General features: G+C 40.3%; 1 protein-coding gene across 1 annotated transcript; it reads right to left on the bottom strand.

Moving 5' to 3' along the window:
* Positions 1-9,729: 9,729 nt before the first annotated feature.
* On the bottom strand, positions 9,730-10,140 carry LOC109207714. The gene has a single exon (XM_019370687.1). The coding sequence runs from the start codon at positions 10,138-10,140 to the stop codon at positions 9,730-9,732; it is 411 nt and encodes a 136-aa protein (XP_019226232.1).
* Between the last annotated feature and the right edge of the window lie 15,770 nt (positions 10,141-25,910).

Consider the following 25,910-nt stretch of genomic DNA (forward strand, 5'->3'; position numbering starts at 1 on the left):
ATGCTTTTCCTAGGAGAAATTCGCCCACACGAATTTCGCTAATTCCAGGTATTATTCGGGTCACACAGCAGAAGACCGTGGAACTAAAGGATGAACTCGTGGATGGTTTTTGCTCATGCTTGGAGGCTTCTCGCGATCGCAGTCACGCTTCAAGAGATAAGTATCGATTTTATGTTCGATTAAAATCTGTGATTATGTGTTGTCTATATTGCATGCAAGTGATCCTGGCTATTTGCTTCCGCTGTTCATACCTGTTTTCCACCAATTGGTACCAGAGCCTACTTGCATCTAACTAGATAACCCAGAAAATATGTGTATGTTCGATTACATATATGTTCATGATTAACAGCCTTGTCGAAATTTTTCATGCAAAGTTTAAAAACTTGTGTGTTATTCACCGCCGCAGTTGAAGACAAATATATTAAATTGTCACGAATTAAGTGTTTTCTTCTGATGTTCGAACGAAAAGTTATTAAGAATGATCTTTGACATTAGGCTGTGGTGGAGGTGGTGCAGAGATCAGATTCTCGTTAACTGGGTTCAAATATTAACCCTAGAATTGCTTTGGCGGCTGTAAATATAGTTTTTCTTTGATAAGGGAGTCGAGGATCCTTTTTCTTTGTTAAAAACTTGTTTGTGATGTGGCTAAGTGTTGGCCAGAATCTTTTTTATAAAAGGTGCAATGCTAAGGATTTGCCACAGCTGGTTGCCAAGTGGGTATTAACGTAACCCATGTATTGCATAAGAGTCAAATAACGTCATCTTCTGTGTTAACTAAAATAAATAAAGTAAGAATGGAAAGGATTACATTCTGTTGGTTGCAGCAGTTGATTTACACTTGTTTTCATTGCTTTTCTTTTAATGAAGGATTGCATTATATGGGCATTAATTATTCTGCTGCAAGAAGCCAAGAACATTGTGTTTCCTGACATGTGTTTAATAGACCCATATTGAGAACTTATGATTAATTAATTGTAGTCACCACGGTGACTTATTTATTTTGAATCATTGAAAAAGTTCTTGATATTTTAAACACCTGAGATTATATCATACAATTATGTTATCTCTTCGTGTGTATATAATATTAAAAATTAAGAATTTATGACAAATAAATAGTTATTACTAAGGTAATTTATTTATTTGGAATCATTGAAAATTCAGAGTAGTTTATACATGTAAGATTATATCAACGCATGGATTGAGAGTTATGATAAATAAATAGGATCCACTAAAATGGTCTATTTATTTGAATCATTGAATATTTATAATGTACCATGTGTAAATTGTCCTTGATAAGTTTACACTAGTCATAGAGTTTTCATCTACCAAAGAGGTTTACCTCTTGATACTAGTGACATTAAACTAATTCATGAGAAAAGACATTGAGGTTTTCACCAAATATGATGAAAAGCAATATCTTGAATTCTCATGTGTATAAAACGGGAGGACAATTGGATGTAAGAGGCAGTTTTATATACCTTACACAAATTGACGAACTCCAATTAACCTGAAATTTGGTAGGTCCATCGGAAACCATTTGGTGAGAAACACTCATTGCTATGCAGTGAATCACTTTATTTTTGGGTGTTTCGAGGTCGTTTAGATGGGGTTTTAAGCAGTTTATTGGATTAAATAAGATTTAAATATGAAAAATTATTCTTTATATATCAGTTTTATTTGTGTTAAATCTGGAACATGATTACGCATGATGATTTAACTTAATATGATATATGGAAAGAATGGAAATCACATTGGTTGAATCTTAAATTCGCTTTAAAAGACTTATTCGAATTTAGTCTAGTTTTGGTGATCACCATCTCCAATTGACTTGAAATTCGGTGGGTTCATCGGAAATAACCTGATAAGAAATACTCAGTTCAGGGTCATTTAGATGGTTTATTTTTTGGCAGTTTGCGGGATTAAAATGTGATTTAGATATGAAAAGTCATTCCTTTTATGTCAGTTTTATTTTATTAAATCTGGAACATGATGACGCATATTTATTTTACATGAACTGATATATGGTTGGAATGTATGCCATGATTTAAATTCCTAAAAATGCTTAAATGGTAGCTTTTCAAATTTGGTTGTTGTTTTGAAGATCATGACTTTTATGATCTCCAATTGACCTGAATTTTGGTAGGTCTATCGGAAGACCCCGATAAATAATACTTATTGTATGCAGTGAATAACATTAATTTAGTGTTTCATGACTGTCTACATGGGTTTTTTGAGCATTTTGTGAATTTTGGAGCTTAATCCTTAGAGAAAATTTCATGGTTGTGATCAAGTGATGATAGGAATTAACCCTTATGGTCTCCACTATTCATTTATAGTAAGATAATAAATTTACGCGTCGACGTTAGGTCTTCTCCATATCGGATACAATTATTATGAACTTACTGAGTATAATTACTAGTAGTTGCTAACATGTATTGACTCTCCATCTGAGTTCACACGTTGAATCAATTCTGTAATTATAATGCAACCATGATTAAGTGGTGATAGAAATATATTTCTATGGTCTTCCACTATTAATTTCAAGTGAGTGTAAATTTACGCGTTGACTTTAGGTCTTCCTCCATATCGGATAAATTTATTGTAAGCTCACTAGGTGAAATACTAGTTATTGATATCATGTACTTACTCTCCATCTGATTATACATGTTGGACCAATGGAACTAGAGATATTAGTTATGATATATACAATTGACAAAAAAAAAATAACAGTTTGCTCTCCATCTGAGTTGGTTCTGTTTCTTTTTTGGATTGTATAATTCTTGCATTATATAATATACTTTGCATGAATGGCTCTTTTCCCATCGATATTTGCTACTCAAGATGCATGTATGTATATATATTGAATGCAGTCTGAATTTTATTATTCAGTGTTATGACTTATTATGATCTACTTAATGTTGTATATCTCAACTCCACAATGACTTCATGTAGTTTGTCGTATCACTACTAAATAAAAAAATTCCTTTAATCGTTATAAGACGTTAATTTGATGGATTCATTGTATGTACCATCTGCTATAAGGAATTTAATTTCGGTTTTTTAGCAAAATAAGAGATGTATATTTAATTTATTTTAGAATAATGATTGTGTTATTGAGCTTCATAAATATTCTATCTCTTGTGGTACATAGATGCATGACCTTGTTATTGTTAATGTCGATCTCCTGAACTGAATAATATTAGTCTACCTTATAAGAGAAAATGTTCTTTAAAGTTTGAGTGAAACTTATCTGTGCACTTCTGTCTAAGTCATATTAATCTGGATATGATTTCAAGTTGGTCAAGCATGAACCTTAAGGTTCATTAAAAGTAGAGGCACTACCAACTTGTGGATCTTGTTTAAAAGGAAATATGACTAAGAGACATTTCTGCTCTAAAGGAAAGAGAGCTGGTGATAAGTTAGAACTAATCTATTTTCGATTGTGCTATCCAATGAACATATAGGGAAGAGGTGATTTTGAGTATTTTTATGACGTTCATAAATGATTATTCAAACTATAAATATATTTATTTGATGCACCGTAAGTCTGAATGCTTTGAATAATTTCAGGATTTTAAGGCTTGATACGGAGAAGCACCATGAAATTATATTAAATTACTACGATCTGATCGTAGGTGGCTAGCACTTCTCTATAAAGTTCATTAGTTACTTATCAAAATAGAAGATTATATCTCAATTGCCTACACCGGATACTCCATATTAGAGTAGTGTAGTAGAGAGAAGAAATAGGACTCTTATGGAGATGTTTAGATTAATGGTGAGTTATTCAGATTTATTTCTTTCTTCGTTATGGATATGCCGTAGAAACTCCAATTACATTCTGATTTTAGTTCTTCTAAATTTGTATCTTGGATCCCATAGAATTTTAGACTTAACGTAAGTCTGGTCTGCGGAGAGTTCGGATATGGAATTGTACACTATATATATATTGAAAGGAAAAACAGATAAGATAAAATCAAGGATGAATGTTTGCGCATTTATTGGACATCCAAGGGAACGAAAGGAGGTTTATTTTGTTTTCCTAAAGAAAAGAAGGCAATAGAACAAATACTGGTTCTCCATAATAGGATTATTTAATAAACTATGTTCCTAGAAGTAAACTAGTTTTACAGGAACTACGCAAAGAAATAACAAATGAATAATCTAAAAATTCAAACACTCAAGAACATACAACTCTATTTGTCGGAATTGACGTTCCATTGAATTTAAGTAGTGGGAGAAACGTTAATAGACAAAAAGAAATTTACTACCTCCAAGTAGTGGGAGTGATGTTGAGCAGAGAACACTACAGGAAGAAGTCATTAATATTTCAATACCGCAAGGTGTTGAAGATAATATTTGTAGTACTTCGTCGTAGTGGGAGAATAGTAAGGAAAATCATAGTTTGGTATGTACTCTTGGGAGAGTTTCATAACAAGATCCCTGAAGAGCTTAATACCAAACTAGCTAATTACGACAAAGCACTACTAGACAAAGATTGCATTTGAAAATAACTTGGCAAGTTTCTTTTAGTAAAAGTTTATTGGCAGACTTTTAATAGTCTTGCAAAAGGATAGCTGTGAAAGTTATAGATGCATGGTTATGAGTCTAAGTGGGAGATTGTTAGGGCATATACTATTAACCATGCATTTAGATATAGTATATTCTAATAATTGTCATGGTTAAAAGTCTAAGTGGGAGATTGTTGGGATATATACTATTAACCATGAATTTTGGTTTGGATATAGTATTTATTATGGAACAATTGTTTATTCAATTTTAATAAAGTTTTAAATAGATCATATATTCGTCAGTGTCCTTTACTTATATAGTAGATGATTTAGTGTATAGAGTTTAGCTTATACACGGAAGATTAAATCATCGTGTACTTTCACTTATAAGTATAAAGATCATGTTCACAATCTAATGATGGAATTGGACAAACCATCAGGAATGATTATAGTACAAGATTAGAGATAATTTATCTTGATTATGGGAATGGTTTAATTCCAACTTCTTGTGCTAGTACATTTTGTATGTATTGAACGAACCAAGTAGAGATAAGTATTTTATACTGACTTAATAAAATAAAACTCTCTAGCCATTAAATGTACTTATACTCTTAATCTTGATATAATTGTTATTAGCTGTGTATATTATTATTGTTTTGATTTATTAAAAGGCGAGATTCTTTCGTGGGTCAATATGCCTGGTAAATTGGACAATAGAAATATACATTGGCAAAGTAATAGTTAGTTGATGGAATCCATGTCTCGGTCTAGAGATTGATGATACACCTTTATAAAAGCTTATAAGTTTTCATGTGTAAACCCTGCATGTGGATTTTGTATCCGTCACATGAAATAAGTTAAGCGAAAGTCTAAAGAAAATAATCAATGAATTAAATTGTCAGTAATTTATTTTATTTGATTAGTATCTGAATCTTAACATGGGGAGTTAAATAAGATTTAATGGAAGAATTTCGAAATTGAACTGAGGAGTGCAGTTACGGATTTTTAGTGGAATAATTTGTAACTTATTATGGTAGTATTAATTCAGATATTTCGAATTAAGTCCATAATGGGAAGCCTCGTTAATTAAATACCGCGGTCCCTGCTGTGCCCGAATAATTAGGAATTAAATGGAATTCTATTTCTTGGTGGAAATGGAAGACCCAACAGGTTTAGGAAAAGGGTTTTAAACCCTAAAACCTGTGGCTATATAAAGAGGTCTTATTCCATAAGGAGGCAAGGTTTTTACTACATGCTTTTCCTAGGAGAAATTCGCCCACACGAATTTCGCTAATTCCAGGCATTATTCGGGTCACACAGCAGAAGACTGTGGAACTAAAGGATGAACTCGTGGATGGTTTTTGCTCATGCTTGGAGGCTTCTCGCGATCGCAGTCACGCTTCAAGAGATAAGTATCGATTTTATGTTCGATTAAAATCTGTGATTATGTGTTGTCTATATTACATGCAAGTGATCCTGGCTATTTGCTTCCGCTGTTCATACCTGTTTTCCATCACATTGAACTTCATCTACGATCGGTGGCGGAGGCAGGATCTCCATGAAGGGGTTCAAAAAAAAATTGTAGCTAGTGGGAATTTAACCTCTGACCTTAGGAAGGTTTTGAACTCCCTTGACCACTAAGCTACACTTTTGGGTTGTGTTAAGGGGGTTCAAAACTTAATATATAGAGGTAAAAAACAGATTCTGCCTTATATATACAATGTAATTTTTCGGCGAAGTGGATTCGGTGAACCCCTTCCGCCCCCTAAATCCGCCCCTGTACGTGCTTAATGTCATGAACCGCAAAATCAAATGGGGCTTGGATCCATCTGAAATGGGCCTTGCTTCATCTAAAGTGGGTCGAATTTATTCAGGTGTTTCAACTTCAAAATTTTCGTAAAAATTGCAAGGGGCGCCCTATTTTTTGCCGCCCCCATTTAACCTATACTCATTTTTTTTAAACTTTTAACTTGTACCCACTTTTTAAAAAACTTCAGCTCCCTTTTTCGTCCCCTTCAGTACCTCACCAGAAGAAAGCAAGGTTGTGTTTTAACATTTATAAATAACGATGGGACAAATGACTCCCATTTGGGCAGATAACAATTAATCCACTCAAGTCGTTGGACTTGTATAAGTTAACGAATTTGATGAGATTTCTGTTGTGGGAAAAAAAAGTGACAATGGAAGAGCTGTACAATTAAACGACTAGGGAATGGCAGCAAGTCTATAAAAAGCTATTGTAGTAGCAAAAGACACCATTTTCTAATTGGCACAATCAGTCCAAATATTTCTAGGAAAACTTCAAAAGAACACAATGCACGAGAAGCGGAGATACCAAATAAAACTTAGTAGATAAGAAACGATAAAAGAAAGCAGATTTACATGATGCAGGGGACAGTGAAAAACTTCAGCTCTGAATCCAAATAGGACAGTGAAAAACTTGAGCTCAAGAGCTGAAGTTTCCCAGTTACTTCAGCTCTAGAGCTAAAGTTTCTCAGTTATAATACAAAAACTTCACCTCAAGAGCTGAAGTTTTCCAGTTACAACACAAACTGAAGTTTCCCAGTTATAACACAAAAACTTCAGCTCAAGAGCTGAAGTTTCCCAGTTACAACACAAAAACTTCAGCTCAAAAGCTGAACTTCAGGCCCGGCTACTAGAATGCTGAAGTTTTGCGTGATTGCCTTTGCTACTTCAGCCCCGTGTGCTGAAGTTATGTGAAAAAGCGGGTACGCTTGCAATTTTTTTTGCAAAGCGGACACAAGTTAAAATGTGGCACAAAAAGCGGGTATAGATGCAAATGCCCCAAAATTTTCATCCATGCCTTTTTAGTCGTAAAAATTGCACGAGACACCCTATTTGGTCGTCCCCATTTAATTTGTACCCACTTTTTAAATTTTTTTAACCCCCTGTTTAAACGACTTCAGGCCTTTTTCTCCTCCTCCTCCTTCTTCGGGGAAGTGCACTAGTACCCTATTTTAAGGGCACTGTTTGAGCTATACCCAATTTTTTAAAATTATTGAACCTGTACCCAATTTGTCATAAGTGATTAATATTTAGACAATAATACCCTGTAAGAAATTGAGCATGAATATTTACCTGATACTAAGATCAACCAAAACAAGAAAGAAGAGCTATCCCGCCACTCTAGACAACCAAAACATAGGCATAACCAAATTATTAAATATACCCTTGAATTAAATATACCGAAAAAGAGAAGAAAATATAAATTTGATGAAAAACAAAAAGTAAAACGACATACAACGAGGAGAGAAAAAGATAAAAAGAAAAATTTTAAATATATTGCTATGAACTTTAGTGTTAGAGCATGAATTTTAGATATTTTTGTTATAAATTTCAGTTGTTGAAATATGAACTTCAGGCATTTTGATATGTATTTCAGATATTTTTCTATGAACTTCAGTCATTTTGATATAAATTTTATATATTTTGACATAAACTTCAGACATTTGGATATGAACTTAAGATATTTGACTAAGATCGTCAAACATATGGGTATACTTCAGATACTAAAGTATAAAGTTCAGACATTTGAGTCTGAAGTTAGGAGCTGCTATTGGCGAACTTCAGATGTCCAAGTCTGAAGTTGTTTTTAATAATTCCGGTCCGGTGAGTGTGCGGGCAGAAGAGAAAGGCAGCACTACCAATGAAACCATATATTACAACATAAAAACACAAGTCAAACAGTCAAATTCATGAAATTTAAAACTAGTATTAAGTTAAAGGAAGTGACACCAATTAAATTAGTGGATCGAAATCACGGACTGAAAAACTAAACTACCAAATAGTGGACATGGATCTGTTTTTCAAGGATTATTAGGTGACATCCTACAATTTTGTGGACAAAAATGCTGCCTTACAGTAAGATAAAGGAAAAAGGGGAGAGAAAATAAAAGTAAGTGGAATCTAGAAGGTTTTGAAAACTGAGGTGTGTTCTTGATGATATTTGAGGCAATGTTTCAAATTTGACCTCATTTGGAGTAAATTTAGGTATTAAATCGTTTAATGGATTGTTAAAAATGAAGAACAAATTTCTGTTTCTGGGCAATTTGCACTTCAGGCCTATTTGGCCTTAAGTGCATGAAAACGTTGGTTGCACTTCAGACCTTTTGGTCTTAATTGCATCTGAAGTGCAATTTTTCACTTTAGACTTATTGGCCTTAAGTGTAGGAAAATATTTGTTGCACTTCATACTTATTGGCCTTAAGTGTAGGAAAATATTTGTTGCACTTCAGACTTATTGGCCTTTAAGTGTAAGAAAACATTTGTTGCACTTCGAAGTGCAATTTTTTTTACTTCAGACTAATTTTTTTTGTAACTTCATACCTGATAAGTCTGAAGTTGATCGTAAAGTGGGTAAGTTTGTAATTTTTTTTACAAAGTAAATATATGTTCAAGTGTGACCCCAAAACTGGATATAGGTGCAGGAGAATCTTTCTAGTCACCACTCAGTAGTATACAATTGCAAATCATGTTTTATTGAGGACATCATTGCCAACCTTTTCTCATTCATGTTTGAAAGTTTCACTGAATTTCGTTAGAACAGAGGAAATATCTTGATTTAATTAGGAGTAAAGCTTTATTAATAAAATGCAAGAATCGTCACAATTAGTAATTGAACCTAGATTCTTTGAGCTACTTTTAGCACTACACTAAAATATTTCTTGTGTCAGGCGGATTAACAATTTCTATATGTACAAATTTTTCCTTAATATAATTTTTCGACATAAAAAAATTCACTTGGGTTCTCTTCGGACCATGTAGTTCTATCCTGCCCTCTCACATAATTGGCATTGCATTCGTTCTTGATTGATGGGAAACAATATGACATTCCTTGTAAGTACGTGCAAGTTTGCTGCTTTTCTCGAGTTGGAAATTAACCCCGCACTAGACAACTAGGGAAAACGTCAGCACTTTCTATCTACAGCAACAACCACAAACCCAACGTAATCTCACAAGTGAGGTCCGGAGAGAGTAATATGTATGCAGACCTTACCCCTACCTTGTGAAGGCAGAAAAACTATTTTCGACAGATCCTCGGCTCAAGGAACAGAGAAAATAAAGTAACAAACAATAGCAACAATAATACAATAGAAGCAAACAGCACAACATATAATAATAATGAACCAGAATTAAGAGAAATACATAAATAGTACTAGTACTAGTGGTAAGACTAAGAGATAATAGCGACTACCTGTCATCTTTCGACCCTAATCCTCAATCTCCACCCTTTCCTATCGAGGGTCATATCCTCGGTAAGCTGGAGTAATAGCATGTCCTGCCTAATCACCTCACCCCAATACTTCTTAGGCCTACCCCTATCCTTTCTCAGACCTGTCATAGTCAACCTCTCACACCTCCTGACTGGGGCATCTATGTCCCTCCTCTGCACATGTCTGAACCATCTCAGCCTCGATTCCCGTAATTTGTCCTCCAACGATGCAACACACACCTTTTCCCTAATGACTTCGTTCCTAATCTTGTATTTTCTGGTATGCCCACACATCCATCTCAACATTCGCATATCAGCTACCTTCATCTTCTGGACATGGGACTTCTTGACGGGCCAACACTCCGCTCCATACAACATAGTCGGTCTAACCACCATTATGTAGAACTTGCCCTTAAGTCTTGTTGCACATTCTTATCACACAGAACCCCAGAAGCGAGCCTCCGTTTTATCCAGGCCACACTAATCTGATGAGTAATATCGTCATCAATCTCCCTGTTGCCTTGGATTACAGACCCAAGATATTTAAAGCTATCCTTTCTGGGATGACTTGTGTATCAATCTTCACTTCCACTTCTGCTTCTGGCATCCCATCACTAAGCTTGCACTCCAAGTACTCTGTTTTTGACCTGGTCAACTTGAAACCTTTAGACTCCAGCGTTTGTCTCCAAATCGCCAACCTAACGTTTACCCCGCATCGCATCTTGTCAATCAGTACTATGTCATCAGCAAAAAGCATATACCATGGCACCTCTCTCGGAATTTGTCGCGTTAGAACATCCAATGCCAAGGCAAACATAAACGGGCTAAGAGTCGGTCCCTGGTGTAACCCCATCTCCACTAGGAAATATTCCGAGTTACCACCCGCAGTCCTCCCCGAGTCTTAGCTCCCTCCTACATATCCTTAATCACCCGAATGTACGCTACCAGAATACTAATAACCTCCAAACATCTCTATAGAACCTCTCTCGGAACTTTATCGTAGGCTTTCTCTAGGTTAATGAACACCATATGCAAGTCTTTTTTTCTCTCCTGATACTGCTCCACCAATCTTTGCACAAGGTGAATGACGGCCCCGGCATAAATCTGAACTGATTCTCAGAAATAGACACACTTCTCCTCACCCTCCTCTCTACCACCCTCTCCCAGATTTTCATAGCGTGACTCAGCATCTTGATACCCCTATAGTTATTGCAGTTCTGAATATCACATTTGTTTTTGTACAACGGAATCATCAAACTCCACTTTCAATCTTCGGGCATCTTCTTTGTACTGAAAATGACATTAAATAAACTAGTAAGCTACTCTACGCCAGCCTGACCTGCGCTTTTCCAATATTCAACCGAGATCTCGTCAGGCCTAGTCGCCTTACCCCTGCTCATCTTCCGCATTGCCTCTTCAACCTCCACAACCTTGATACGTCTACAAATCCAAAATCACTCTGTCTCTCTGAGTTCTTCAACTCACCGAGCACAATGTTCATGTCCCCTTCCTCGTTAAACAGTTTATGGAAGTACGTTTGTCACCTACGCCTAATACACGCTTCTTCTACCAATACCTTGCCATCATCATCTTTGATGCACCTCACTTTGTCTAGATCCCGAGCCTTCCTTTCTCTAATCCTGGCTAACTTGTACAACTTTCTGTCCCTGCCTTTGCCCCCAAGATCCTCATACAATCGTTCAAATGCTGCAGTCTTAGCCATCGTGGACGCCTCTTTCTTAGCCTTCTTATAACACTCCCAATAAGCTCTCTTTTTCTCCTCGTCCGTGCTTTCCACTAGCTTTAGATATGTCGTCTTCTTGGCTTTCACTTTTTCATTCTACCACCAGTCCCCTTTGTGGCCTCCCAACTAACCCTTCGTGACCCCTAATACCACTTAAGTCGCTTCCCTAATGCAGTTCACACTCGTGGTCCATATATTACTCGCATCCCCCTACTCCTCAAGGCCCCTATAGCCAATAGCTTCTCCCCCACTTGATTTTAGAATGGTCGTACACCGCCTTCTTCTTTCTTGCTCTCTTGATCTCCAAGTCCATTACTAATAGCCTATTCTGTATCGATAGAAACTCACTCGGGATAACCTTGCAATCAGTACAACGACCCCTATCACACCTCCTGAAGAGAAGATAATCAATTTAAGTCATGGCTACCTTGTTCCGAAAAGTGACCAAGTGATCCTCCTTCTTCTGAAAATATGTATTCGCTATCACCAAGTCAAAATCTCCAGCAAAATCCAACAACCCACTCTCCCTAACTTTCTTTTTCTCTATCTTCTCTCTACCTTTCAATGTTAACAAGTGACCCCAATTCAATTAAGCCGCCGGAACCACCTCATTCCACCAAAGAAAATATGACACCCCAGATCCCCAACATATTAACTGTGATGACCCAAAAGGTCATCACTTGCTTTTAAATTAAATACTGCATTTTCGAGGCCTTGAAAACCTCATTTAGACTCACCTCAATTTGCGTGCGCAGTCCGGGCGCGTAACCGGAAAGCTTAAATGTGAAAATTTATGAAAAATGATAAAATTTGGCTAATAAATCAATTAATTTGACTTCGGTCAACGTTTTGGATAAACGGACCCGGACCCGTGATTCAACGGTCCCGGAAGGTCCGTAGGAAAATACGGGACTTAGGCGTATGCCCAGAATCGAATTCCGAGGTCCCAAGCCCGAGAAATGAATTTTTAAAGGAAATTGTTTTCTGAAATTGTTTAAGGAAATTTAAAATAAAATTTGTTTAGAACATGGTGGTATCAGGCTCGTACTTTGGTTCTGGCGCCCGGTACAGGTCTTATATCTGATTTAAGTCATTTCTGTAAAATTTGGTGGAAACGTGTGTCGTTTGACGTGATTCGGACCTAAATTGCTAAAGTTGATGTTTTACGAAGTTAGAGAAAAATTCCTTGATTTTGAGATTTAATTCGTTGTTATTGAGGTTATTTTGGCTATTTGATCGCACGGACAAGTTCGTATAATGTTGTTGAGTTAGTACACATGTTTGGTTAGGAGCCCCGAGGGCTCGGGTATGTTTCGGATGTTATTCAGGAAGTTTTGAACTTAAGGAAAAGTTGCATATTTTTTGCTATAGGTGCTCAGGCCTGTTGTTCATCGCGATCGCGTAGTCACTCTCGCGATCGCGTAAGGTAAATGTGGACAGGGGTGGATTTGTTCATCGCGAACGCGAAGCCACAGTCGCAAACGCGGAGCTTTGGGGATTGCTCATCGCGAACGCGACCTGTGTGACGCGGACGCGTATTGTTAATTGGAGGGGGCTGGGATTTTGGTCGTTCTTTTACGCGAACGCGTACGTGTGTCCGCGAACGCGATGGTCAGGGGGTTCAACCCTTCGCGATCACGTGGAAGAACTCGCGATCGCGTAAGTCCACTTACTGGCAGCCTTCGGGATCGCGACAATGTTCTCGCGAACGCGATGAACACTGTCGCCCAACACTTAAAACAATAGCTAAAACGGGATTTGTTCAAAATTTCATAACTTCTTCATCTCAACTCCAAATTGGGCGATTCTTGAAAGAGGATTTCACCACAAATTCATAGGTATGTAATCTTAGACTCATTTTCTTCAATTTCCGTTAACACCCATTAGATTTCTAGGCCTAAAACATGAGATTAAGGGTAGAAAATTAGGGCTTTGGGTAGAGTTAGGGCTTTTTGATTAATTGTGATTTAGACGTCGTTTTGGGATCGAATTTTAAAAATAATTATATATTCGGGCTCGTGGGTGAATGGGATATCGAATTTTGGTGCGAACCTCGTGTTTTGACCAAGCGGGCCCGGGGTCAATTTTTGGATTTTTGGGAAGAATGATTAAAAAGCTATAATTGAGCATTGGAATTGGATAGTTTAGCATTTATTGATGTTATGAAGTCAATTATGTATAGATACGATTGTGTTGGAGCCAAATTCGAAAGGAAAGGCGGTGTTTGAGGCTTGAGTTGGTTGTGGAAGTTTGAGGTAAGTGTCCGGTCTAACCTTAGCTTGAGGGATTAGGTGTTGTGTCCTATTTGATAATTGCTTCTTATTGAGTACGACGTATAGTCATGGTGACGAGTATCTATACGTTGATGTCGAGCATGACCGTGAGTCTTGAATTGATGGATGTTGTGTTCTTAAATGTTACTACGGATGTTTTAATTGATGGTTCTCGATATTGAGAAAAGATTAAGTTTATTTTCGTGGATTTCATTTATGATTGAGTGTTGGTACTAATTGAGCTGAGTAGGAGTTGAGTTAGGATTGGTTATAGCTGATTCTCCCTTGTCGAGATGTTTATCTTGATATTGTTTCTCCCTTGCCGGGAATTTATTACATTGCTTTTGTTCCCTTGCAGGGAAGTTTTTATATTGCTTTTGCTCCCTTGCCGGGATTCCCTGTGATTTTGTGTTGGCTTGTAAATGGGATCGGGTGGTACGCCTACCAAGAGATATGATGAAATGGGATCGGGTGGTACGCCTACCACGAGATATGATGAAATGGGATCGGGTGGTATGCCTACCACGAGATATGATGAAATGGGATCGGGTGGTATGCTTACCACGAGATATGATGAAATGGGATCGGGTGGTACGCCTACCACGAGATATGAGAAATGGGATCGGGTTGCACGCCTGCAACGAGATGTGAACTGAAAGTGTAAATTGCCTTTGCTTTCCTTATCTTTGATAGAAGTTGAATCTTTGGTTTCTTGATAATTCTCTTGAGATTCTGTTTTATCTATTATTCCCCCGAAGCATGTTTCCCCTTCCCAGCTTTAATTGTTTGTTCTAGTTTATTTTTCCGCTGCATATACATATATAACTGCACAGGTTTATCTGAGTCTGGTCCTAGCCTCGTCACTACCTCGCCGGGGTTAGGCCAGGCACTTACCAGCACATGGGGTCGGTTGTGCTGATGCTACACTCTGCACTCTGTGCAGACACCGGAGCAGTATTGGGACAACAACAGTAGTTTGGGAGCCAGCCTTCAGTCCACAGAGATCACGAGGTAGTCCTGCAGGCGTCCGCAGGCCCCGCGTCTCCTCTATCTTTTATTGTGTTATGTTTTCTCTTGTATTCGAGACAGACAGTGTTACTTTCTTTCAAATCGTTGTATGTAGTAATCTTAGTAGTCTGTGAATGATGTGACATCAGTTTCTGGGTAGAGGCATACGTGGATTTTCTTATCATTTTGGTTCATTTTGTCTAAGTCTTCCGCTTAAATATCATATTCCGCTGTTATTTAAATGTTTGTCACTTGATAATGTATGTTGTTAAAAGGATTAAAACAAAGGAGTTAAGAATTTATAATTTCGTGTCTTGCCTAGCTTCTACGAGTAGGCGCCATCATGACTCCCGAGGGTGGGAAATCCGGGTCGTGACAAGTTGGTATCAGAGCTCTAGGTTACATAGGTCTCACAATTCACGGACAAGCTTAGTAGAGTCTGAGGGATCAGTATGGAGACGTCTGTATTTATCCCCAGAGGCTACAGAGTAAGGAAAACTTCACATTTGTTCTTTCTTGTCGTGCGATTTGGTTTCTCAATGCTAATTGAAGTTCTACTCTGTTCTTTCGCAGATGGCGAGAACACGCGCTTCCTTATCTATCGATCAGCAGCCCGAGCCCCCAGCAGCAGCTCCCACTAGGGGCAGAGGGCGAGGCCGAGGCCGTGCTAGAGGCCGAGGCAGGGGAAGAGCTCAGCCCAGGGCAGCAGCCCCCGTAGCGGAGCCTCAGGTTGACTTTGACGACGAGGTTCCGGCTCCAGCAGTTTCGGTGGGCCCGGCTCAAGTCCCAGAGGGGTTTATTGCTACCCCAGTTCTTCAGGATGCTCTGGTCCGTCTAGTGGACCTTATGGAGAGCGTCACCAGGGCAGGTTTACTTCCTGTAGCACCAGCCGTCTCTCAGGCTGGAGGAGGAGCCCAGACTCCTGCTACTCGCACTCCGGAGCAGGTAGCTCCCCAGTTTCAGACTCCAGTGGCTCAGCCAGTTGGAGCAGTTCAGCCGGGTGTGGTAGCTCAGACTGGCGATGGTGCAGCTATGTCTGCCGATGCTTTGTGGAGATTGGACAGGTTTACCAAGCTCTTCACTACTACTTTCAGCGGTGCATCTATTGAGGATCCCCAGGATTATCTAGACAGCTGTCACGAGGTTCTTCGGAACATGGGGATAGTTGAGACCAACGGGGTCGATTTTGCCATATTTCGCTTGTTTAGATCCGCCAAGACTTGGTTGAGGGATTATTGCTTAGCTAGACCAGCAGAATCGCCAGCCTTGACCTGGGAGCAGTTCACATAGCTATTTCTAGAGAAATTTTTCCCTATCACACAGCGAGAGGCCTATTGGAGGCAGTTTGAGCGCTTCCAGCAGAGATCCATGACAGTCACCCAGTACGAGACTAGATTTATTGATTTGGCTCGCCATGCTCTTATCATACTTACCACTGAAAGGGAGAGAGTGAGATGGTTCATTGATGGACTTATTCAGCCGATTCGTCTTCAGATGGCTAGAGAGGTTGGGAGTGAGATATGCTTTCAGGAGGCGGCCAATGTGGCCCGGAGAGTTGAGATGGTATTATCACAGGGGGTGGTCATAGGACAGACAAGAAACCCCGTCAGTCAGGAAGATTCAGTGGTGCCTCGTCTGGAGGCAGGGATTCGTATGTTAGAGGCCATCCTCCTAGGCCTTTTCAGTCAGCACTCCGGGTTTCTCATGGTGCTTCAGGTGGTCGTGGTCCTCATATGCAGTATTCTGATCAGCAGTCCTACAGTGCACCACCAGCTCCTATCAGTGCACCACCGCTTCAGAGTTTCCAGGGTCGTCAGCCCTAGCAGCCGAGGGCTTGTTTTACTTGTGGCGACACGAGGCACATTGCTAGGTATTGCCCTCAAGCTTAGACCAGTTCCCCGCATCAGGGTTCCCGTGCTATGGTTCAGGCACCAGGTGTTCCACAGCCCGCCCAGCCAGCTAGAGGTGGGGGCAGAGGTGCTAGAGGTGGAGGTAGAGGTGCTAGAGGTGGAGCTCAGACCGCTAGAGGTGGAGGCCAACCAGCTGCAGGCCGTCCCAGAGAGGTATATCAGAGTGGTGGGCCCAGCCCCGATGTTATGCTCTCCCAGCCAGGCCTGAGGCTGAGATTTCTGATGCAGTCATCACAGGTACTGTTCTGGTTTGTGATAGAGATGCTTTAGTGTTATTTGATCCAGGGTCTACATATTCGTATGTGTCATCTTACTTTGCACCGTTTCCGGTCATGCCTAGTGATTCTTTGAGTGCTCCTGTTTATGTGTCTACACCGGTGGATGATTCTATTGTGGTAGATCGAGTCCATCGTTCTTGTATTGTGGTGATTAGGGGCCTTGAGACTCGTGTGGATTTGTTGCTTCTGGACATGGTTGATTTCGATGTTATATTGGGGATGGACTGGTTATCACCTTACCATGCTATCTTGGATTGTCATGCCAAGACTGTGACCTTAGCCTTGCCGGGTTTGCCTCGTTTAGAGTGGAGAGGGACTCTTGGTCATTCTACCCGTAGTGTTATTTCTTATGTGAAGGCTCGGCGTATGGTCGAGAAGGGGTGTTTGGCCTATTTGGCTTATGTTTGCGATTCTAGTGCTGAGGTCCCTCCTATTAATTCTGTGCCCGTGGTTCGGGAGTTTCCTAAGGTATTTCCTTCAGACCTGCCGGGTATACCACCCGACAGGGATATTGACTTCTGTATTGATTTGGCTCTGGGCACTCAGCCTATTTCTATCCTGTCGTATCGTATGGCCCCGCCTGAGTTGAAAGAGTTGAAGGAGCAATTTCAAGACTTGCTTGAGAAGGGTTTTATTAGACCCAGTGTTTCGCCTTGGGGTGCGCCGGTGTTGTTTGTTAAAAAGAAGGATGGGTCAATGAGAATGTGTATTGATTACCGGCAATTGAACAAGGTAACAATCAAAAATAAGTATCCGCTGCCGGGGATTGATGATTTGTTTGATCAGCTTCAGGGTGCCAAGGTATTTTCAAAGATTGACTTGAGATCTGGCTACCATCAGTTGAGGATTAGGGCATCGTATGTCCCTAAGACAGCTTTCCGCACTCGGTACGGGCATTATGAGTTCTTGGTTATGTCAATCGGGTTGACAAATGCCCCAACAACTTTTATGGATTTGATGAACCGAGTGTTCAGGCCTTATTTGTATTCGTTCGTGATAGTCTTCGATGATATATTGATATATTCTCGTAGCCAGGAGGAGCACGAGCAGCATCTTAGAGTGGTTCTTCAGACTCTGAGGGATAGTCAGTTATATGCTAAGTTCTCGAAGTGCGAGTCCTGGTTGAGTTCAGTTGCATTTCTGGGTCATGTTGTATAAGTAGAGGGTATTCAGGTTGATCCGAAGAAGATTGAGGCAGTCAAGAACTGGCCTAGACCAGTATCAGCTACAGAGATTCAGAGTTTCTTGGGATTGGCAGGCTACTATCGTCGGTTCGCGGAGGGGTTTTCGTCTATTGCAGCCCCGATGACCAGGTTGACCCAGAAGGGTTCCCAATTCAGATGGTCGGATGAGTGAGAGGCGAGCTTTCAGAAGCTCAAGACAGCTCTGATTACGGCACCGGTGTTGGTTTTGCCCACAGGTTCAGGGCCTTATACAGTTTATTGTGATGCTTCTCGTATTGGACTTGGTACAGTGTAGATGCAGGATGGCAAGGTCATTGCCTATGCTTCGCGGCAGTTGAAGATTTATGAGAAGAACTATCCGGTTCATGATTTGGAGTTGGAAGCCATTGTTCACGCATTGAAGATTTGGAGGCATTATCTGTATGGCGTGGCATGTGAGGTGTTCACGGATCACAAGAGTCTTCAGTATTTGTTCAAGCAAAAGGAGTTGAATTTGAGGCAGAGGAGGTGGTTGGAGTTGTTGAAGGACTATGATATCACCATCTTATGTCATCCGGGGAAGGCCAATGTGGTGGCCGATGCCCTGAGTAGGAAGTCAGCCAGCATGGGCAGCTTAGCTTATATTCTGGTCGGTGAGAGACCGCTTGCTTTGGATGTTCAAGATTTGGCCGATCAGTTCGTGAGGTTGGATGTTTCTGAGCCCAGCCGTGTGTTAGCTTGCACAATCGCTCGTTCTTCATTATTCAAGCGTATCCGAGATCGGCAGTTTGATGATCCCCATTTGTGTGTCCTTAGAGACACGGTGCAGCGCGGAGGTGCCAAGCAGGTTACCCTAGGTGATGATGGAGTTTTGAGATCGCAGGGTCGAGTTTGTGTGCCTAATGTGGATGGACTTCGAGAGTTGATTTTAGAGGAGGCCCATAGCTCCCGGTACTCTATTCATCCAGGCGCCGCGAAGATGTATCAGGATTTGCGGCAGTATTATTGGTGGCGGAGAATGAAGAAGGATATCGTTGCATATGTGGCTCGGTGTTTGAATTGTCAGCAGGTCAAGTACGAGCATCAGAGGCCCGGTGGTTCATTTCAGAGGATTGAGCTTCCCGAGTGGAAGTGGGAGCGGATCACTATGCACTTCGTTACTGGACTCCCGCAGACTCGGAAGAAGTTCGACGCAGTATGGTTCATCGTTGATAGGCTGACCAAGTCAGCACATTTCATTCCTGTGACAGTCTCCTATTCTTCTGAGAGGTTAGCTGAGATCTATATCCGGGAGATTGTTCGCCTTCATGGTGTGCCCGTGTCTATCATTTCGGACCGAGGTACGCAATTTACCTCACATTTCTGTAGAGCAGTTCAGCGAGAGTTGGGCACACGGGTGGAGTTGAGCACATCATTTCATCCCCAGACGGATGGGCAGTCCGAGCGGACTATTCAGATTTTGGAGGATATGCTCCGAGCTTGTGTTATTGACTTTGGAGGCTCGTGGGATCAGTTTTTGCCTTTAGCGGAGTTCGCCTAAAACAACAGCTACCAGTCGAGTATTCAGATGGCTCCTTATGAGGCCTTATATGGTAGGCGGTGTAAGTCTCCGGTTTGATGGTTTGAGCAGGGGGAGGCTCGGTTGTTGGGTGCGGATTTGGTTCAGGATGCCTTGGACAAGGTCGGGATCATTCAGGATAGGCTTCGTTCAGCTCAGTCCAGGCAAAAGAGTATGCCGACCGCAAGGTTCGAGATTTGGCTTTCATGGTCGGTGAGCGGGTATTGCTTCGAGTGTAGCCTATGAAGGGCGTGATGAGATTTGGGAAGAAGGGCAAGCTTAGCCCTAGGTTCATCGGTCCATTTGAGATTCTTGATCGAGTGGGAGAGGTGGCTTATAAACTTGCATTGCTGCCGAGCTTATCAGCCGTGCATCCAGTGTTCCATGTGTCCATGCTTTGAGGTATCACGGCGATCCCTCCCACGTGTTAGATTTCAGCACTGTCCAGTTGGACAAGGACTTGTCTTATGAGGAGGAGCCGGTAGCTATTCTAGACCGGCAGGTTCGTCAGTTCAGGTCGAAGAGTTTCCCTTCTGTTCGAGTTCAGTGGAGAGGTCAGCCTCCTGAGGCCTCGATCTGGGAGTCCGAGTCCGATATGCGAAACCGTTATTCTCATCTTTTCCCCGACTCAGGTACTTCCTTCTTCTGTCCGTTCGAGGACGAACGGTTGTTTTAGATGTGGAGAATGTGATGACCCAAAAGGTCATCACTTGCTTTTAAATTAAATCATGTGTTTCCGAGGCCTTGAAAACCTCATTTAGAGTCACCTCGATTTGCGTGTGCAGTCCGGGCGCGTAGCTAGAAAGTTTAAATGTGAAAATCTATGAAAAATGATAAAATTTGGCTAATAAATGAATTAGTTTGACTTTGGTCAACGTTTTGGGTAAACATACACGGACCTGTGATTTGACGGTCCCGGAGGGTCCGTAGAAAAATACGGGACTTGGGCGTATGCCCGGAATCGAATTCCGAGGTCCCAAGCCCGAGAAATGAATTTTTAAAGGAAATTGTTTTCTGAAATTGTTTAAGGAAATTTGAAATGAAATTTGTTTAGAACATGGTGGTATCGGGCCCGTATTTTGGTTCCGGCGCCCGGTACAGGTCTTATATATGATTTAAGTCATTTCTATAAAAATTTGGTGAAAAACGGATGTCGTTTGACGTGATTCGAACCTAAATTGCTAAAGTTGATGTTTTATGAAGTTAGAGAAAAATTCCTCGATTTTGGGATTTAATTCGTTGTTATTGAGGTTATTTTGGCGATTTGATCGCACGGATAAGTTCGTATAATGTTGTTGAGTTAGTACGTATGTTTGGTTAGGAGCCCCGAGGGCTCGGGTGTGTTTCGGATGTGATTCGGGAAGTTTTGAACTTAAGGAAAAGTTGCAGATTTTCTGCTACAGGTGCTCAGGCCTGTTGTTCATCGCGATCGCATAGTCACTCTCGCGATCACGTAAGGTAAATGGGGACAGGGGTGGATTTGTCCATCGCGAACGCGAAGCCACAGTCGCAAATGCAGAGCTTTGGGGGATTGCTCATCGCGAACGCGACCTGTGTGACGCAAACGCGTAGTGTTAATTGGAGGGGGCTGGGATTTTGGTCGTTCTTCTACGCAAACGCGAAGGTCAGGGGGTTCAACCCTTCGCGAACGCATGGAAGAACTCGCGATCGTGTAAGTCCATTTACTGGCAGCCTTCGCGACCGCGACAGTGTTCTCGCGAACGCGATGAACACTGTCGCCCAGCACTTAAAACAGTAGCTAAAACGGGATTTGTTCAAAATTTCATAACTTCTTCATCTCAACTCCAAATTGGGCGATTCTTGAAAGAGGATTTCACCACAAATTCATAGGTATGTAATCTTAGGCTCATTTTCTTCAATTTCCATTAACACCCATTAGATTTCTAGGCCTAAAACATGAGATTAAGGGTAGAAAATTAGGGGTTTGGGTAGAGTTAGGGCTTTTTGATTAATTGTGATTTAGACCTCGTTTTGGGGTCGAATTTTAAAAATAATTATATATTTGGGCTCGTGGGTGAATGGGAGATCGGATTTTGGTTCGAACCTCGTGTTTGACCAAGCGGGTCCGGGGTCAATTTTTGGGTTTTTGGGAAGAATGATTAAAAAGCTATAATTGAGCATTGGAATTGGATTGTTTAGCATTTATTGATGTTATGAAGTCAATTATGTATAGATACGATTGTGTTGGAGCCAAATTCGAAAGGAAAGGCGGTGTTTGAGGCTTGAGTTGGCCGTGGAAGTTTGAGGTAAGTGTCCGGTCTAACCTTAGCTTGAGGGATTAGGAGTTGTGTCCTATTTGCTAATTGATTCTTGTTGAGTACGACGTATAGGCATGGTGACGAGTATCTATACGTTGATGTCGAGCATGACCGTGAGTCTTGAATTGATGGATGTTGTGTTCTTAAATGTTACTACGGATGTTTTAATTGATGGTTCTCGATATTGAGCAAAGATTTAGTTTATTTTCGTGGATTTCATTTATGATTGAGTGTTGGTACTAATTGAGCTGAGTAGGAGTTGAGTTAGGATTGGTTATAGCTGATTCTCCCTTGCCGGGATGTTTATCTTGATATTTTGGCTCCCTTGCTGGGAAGTTATTACATTGCTTTTGTTCCCTTGCCGGGAAGTTATTATATTGCTTTTGCTCCCTTGCCGGGATTCCCTGTGATGTTGTGTTGGCTAGTAAATGGGATTGGGTGGTACGTCTACCCCGAGATATGATGAAATGGGATCGGGTGGTACGCCTACCACGAGATATGATGAAATGGGATCGGGTGGTATGCCTACCACGAGATATGATGAAATGGGATCGGGTGGTACGCCTACCACGAGATATGATGAAATGGGATCGGATGGTACGCCTACCACGAGAATGAGAAATGGGATCGGGTTGCACGCCTGCAACGAGATGTGAACTGAAAGTGTAAATTGCCTTTGCTTTCCTTATCTTTGATAGAAGTTGAATCTTTGGTTTCTTGATAATTCTCTTGAGATTCTGTTTTATGTGTTATTCCCCCGAAGCATGTTTCCCCTTCCCAGCTTTAATTGTTTGTTCTAGTTTATTTTTCCGCTGCATATACATATATAACTGCACAGGTTTATCTGAGTCTGGTCCTAGCCTCGTCACTACCTCGCCGGGGTTAGGCCAGCACTTACCAGCACATGGGGTCGGTTGTGCTGATGCTACACTCTGCACTCTGTGCAGATACCGGAGCAGTATTGGCACAGCAGCAGTAGTTTGGGAGCCAGCCTTCAATCCACAGAGATCCCGAGGTAGTCCTGCAGGCGTCCGCAGGCCCGGCGTCTCCTCTATCTTTTATTATGTTCTGTTATCTCTTGTAATCCAGACAAACAATGTTAGTTTCTTTCAAACCGTTGTATGTAATAATCTTAGCAGTCCGTGAATGATGTGACACCAGTTTCTGGGTAGAGGCATACGTGGATTTTCTTATCATTTTGGTTCATTTTTTCTACGTCTTCCGCTTAAATCTCATATTTCGCTGTTATTTAAATGTTTATCACTTGTTAATGTATGTTGTAAAAAGGATTAAAACAAAAGAGTTAAGAATTTATAATTTCGTGGCTTGCCTAGCTTCTACGAGTAGGCGCCATCACGACTCCCGAGGGTGGGAAATCCGGGTCGTGACATTAACCTAGCCTTCAACGGTCATATCTCTATCGATAATGACTAGTTATACCGCCAACACCACTACAGCCACTGATCACACCCAACTATGCCTCCTAAAAGGTCCAGCAGTTGTTGCAAATATAATCCGGTTTACAAGTCCGTAGTCGATTCCCATAGGGAATTAACCTACTAATTACAATTACTAGCTTTGCACGAATTCAAGTAATCAACCTTTAGAAATATTCTATAACGATTTGAATGTTTACTAACTAAGAGAAACATAATTAAAATGCAGTAATTTATAACTAACAGAGCAAATGTTGTGGACAAGATTTGGAAAATTCTAGGGTTATGATTTCCCCTATTGTTGGAATCTCCCCCGCCACGTTTCCTATAAGTTCGCCTAAGTATTCTCTACCAATCGTGAGTACTTTGGGTGTTGTAGCTCTCTCTCGAGAAACTACCACAATTTACTAGACGTATTCTCTCGAACTACGCTAGCCGACACTAATTCACCGCTCACTACGATTACACCAAGGTTTCGTTATCTCTAATCTCGCCTTTAAACCCTCCATATTGATCTCTCAATACGTTAGGAGTGGTGTTATTCAACAACTATCTAAATGTGTACTCTCTCTCAATCAATATACACATTAAATAGGCACAGTTAATTTCTTCAATCAGCAAGAACGAAAATATAGTTGAAGAAGTAGAGAAAGATCAACGCTGATATAGTGAAAAATCATCCTTCAATAGATTCCATAAAACCATAGATGAGAGAGTTTAGCTACTCATAAATGTAGAAACAATCATCATGATGTTCAAAGATATTAAACTACAAAGTAAAGAGATAAATAGAGGGAAACTCGTTTGATTCTTGCTCCACAGTGCTCTGTAGCCTTTTTCTTCATCAAAATCGTGTCAAACCCTTTCAGCTCGTTTGGGGAGTATTTATATGTTAGGGCCGAAATACCTCAGTCTAAATGTAGGTTAGAGTCTTTTAACCCGAAACTTTTAATCATCGGGTTATAGACCTCGCGAGGCAAGGCTTATAGTGCGGCCAACCTTGCTACAGAACTGGCTATGCCTGGCCTGTAGCGCAGTCAAGCTGGCTATACTTGATCTGTAGCACGGTAAAGTAGGCAATAGAGCTGGCTATGCTTGGCCTATAGCACGACTTGGGTACTTGGTGATTTTGTGTTCTTTTCTTGCATTTTCGTCCTCTTTTTGTGCAACTTTTATTCGACTCTTTATTCTGATGCTCCTACACGTAAAACAATATAATTTAGCTCAAATATCGCACAATTAATCACGAAACCAATAAAATATAGTGCGAGTAATGTACTAATGTATAGCATTTTGGATTAACATCACCATCCCATATTTAAACGTTGCTCGTCCTTGAGTCAACCACTAATTCACATTAACCTAGAGCACTTTATTTTCTTTTAGCACATTCGAAGCACACCATACCTATGACTATGGTTGATGGTTGATAGCAACAATTAAACTTTAGCATATGCCTTCAACACACACTTCCCTTTACTTGATGCCATGCTTCAAAAATTTAATCAACATAAGGCAACATGTTTATAATAATCCTAGCCTCACAAACCGACTCAGTATCACAATGCATCCATGGCTTGAACACTTAATATCACAGAGACATCTAGTAACGTCACTTATCCCCTGCGAAATCATGTGCCCTCACAACAAGAACAAACGAGTAAGTCGAATCCACACACTTGAATCATATGTTCAAATATATTTTATGGACTCACATATATCAAAGAAATTCCCTACTCTCACAAAGAAGTCACATGCATGCACAAAGTACCATAGGCTTGCCTATTATGTAAACCTTTTCTAATGTAGGCTTGCTCAGTCTAAAATCAATTAGGACTTTTTCATAGTTGTAATGTGGGCTAAGGGACGGATAGGATAAATTTAGTAATAGTGACTAACCCTTCTAAGCACTTTAACACATCACAAAATTAATTTTAAGCGCATTTTTCTTCAACACAAATTCACTTTCACAAATAATATCACCCCAAAGATATTTTTTCTTTCTTTAAGAACTACTTTAATTCATACCCATTAGCAAGGACAAGATATTCGTATTTTCTTTTGCTACATATTTTTTTCTTTCTTTTCAACAATTTTCTTTTTCTTTTTTTTTTCTTTTCTACCATTCCTGCTAGTGGTGTATTCCTTACAATACAAGTGAACCTTTATTTCTTTCATTGGTTCTACTCAAAAGCTCCCAAGTTCCCTCATTACTTCTTCTAGTGCTCCTTGTATAATTAAAGTGCTTTAAGAGGTAAAAAGATCAAAACAATGACAATTAAGAACAAAGGGGTATATGCTTGTAATGTGGTTTCCAAATAAAAGTTTATAGGCTCAAAAGAGTTGACTAGGGATAATTTTTATTTGTCGTAAGCATTAGGCTCAAAAGATCAAAGAAAGCCTAAAATCATTTTTCAAACCGATCAAAACCTAAAATTTCACTTCAACTCATACGCCGGGCAAGTTCTAGACTATAATGCAATGACACGGACTGTACAATTTCTCACCACACATGGC

This window comes from Nicotiana attenuata, unplaced genomic scaffold (genome assembly GCF_001879085.1).
Source record: "Nicotiana attenuata strain UT unplaced genomic scaffold, NIATTr2, whole genome shotgun sequence".
Lineage (NCBI taxonomy): Eukaryota > Viridiplantae > Streptophyta > Magnoliopsida > Solanales > Solanaceae > Nicotiana > Nicotiana attenuata.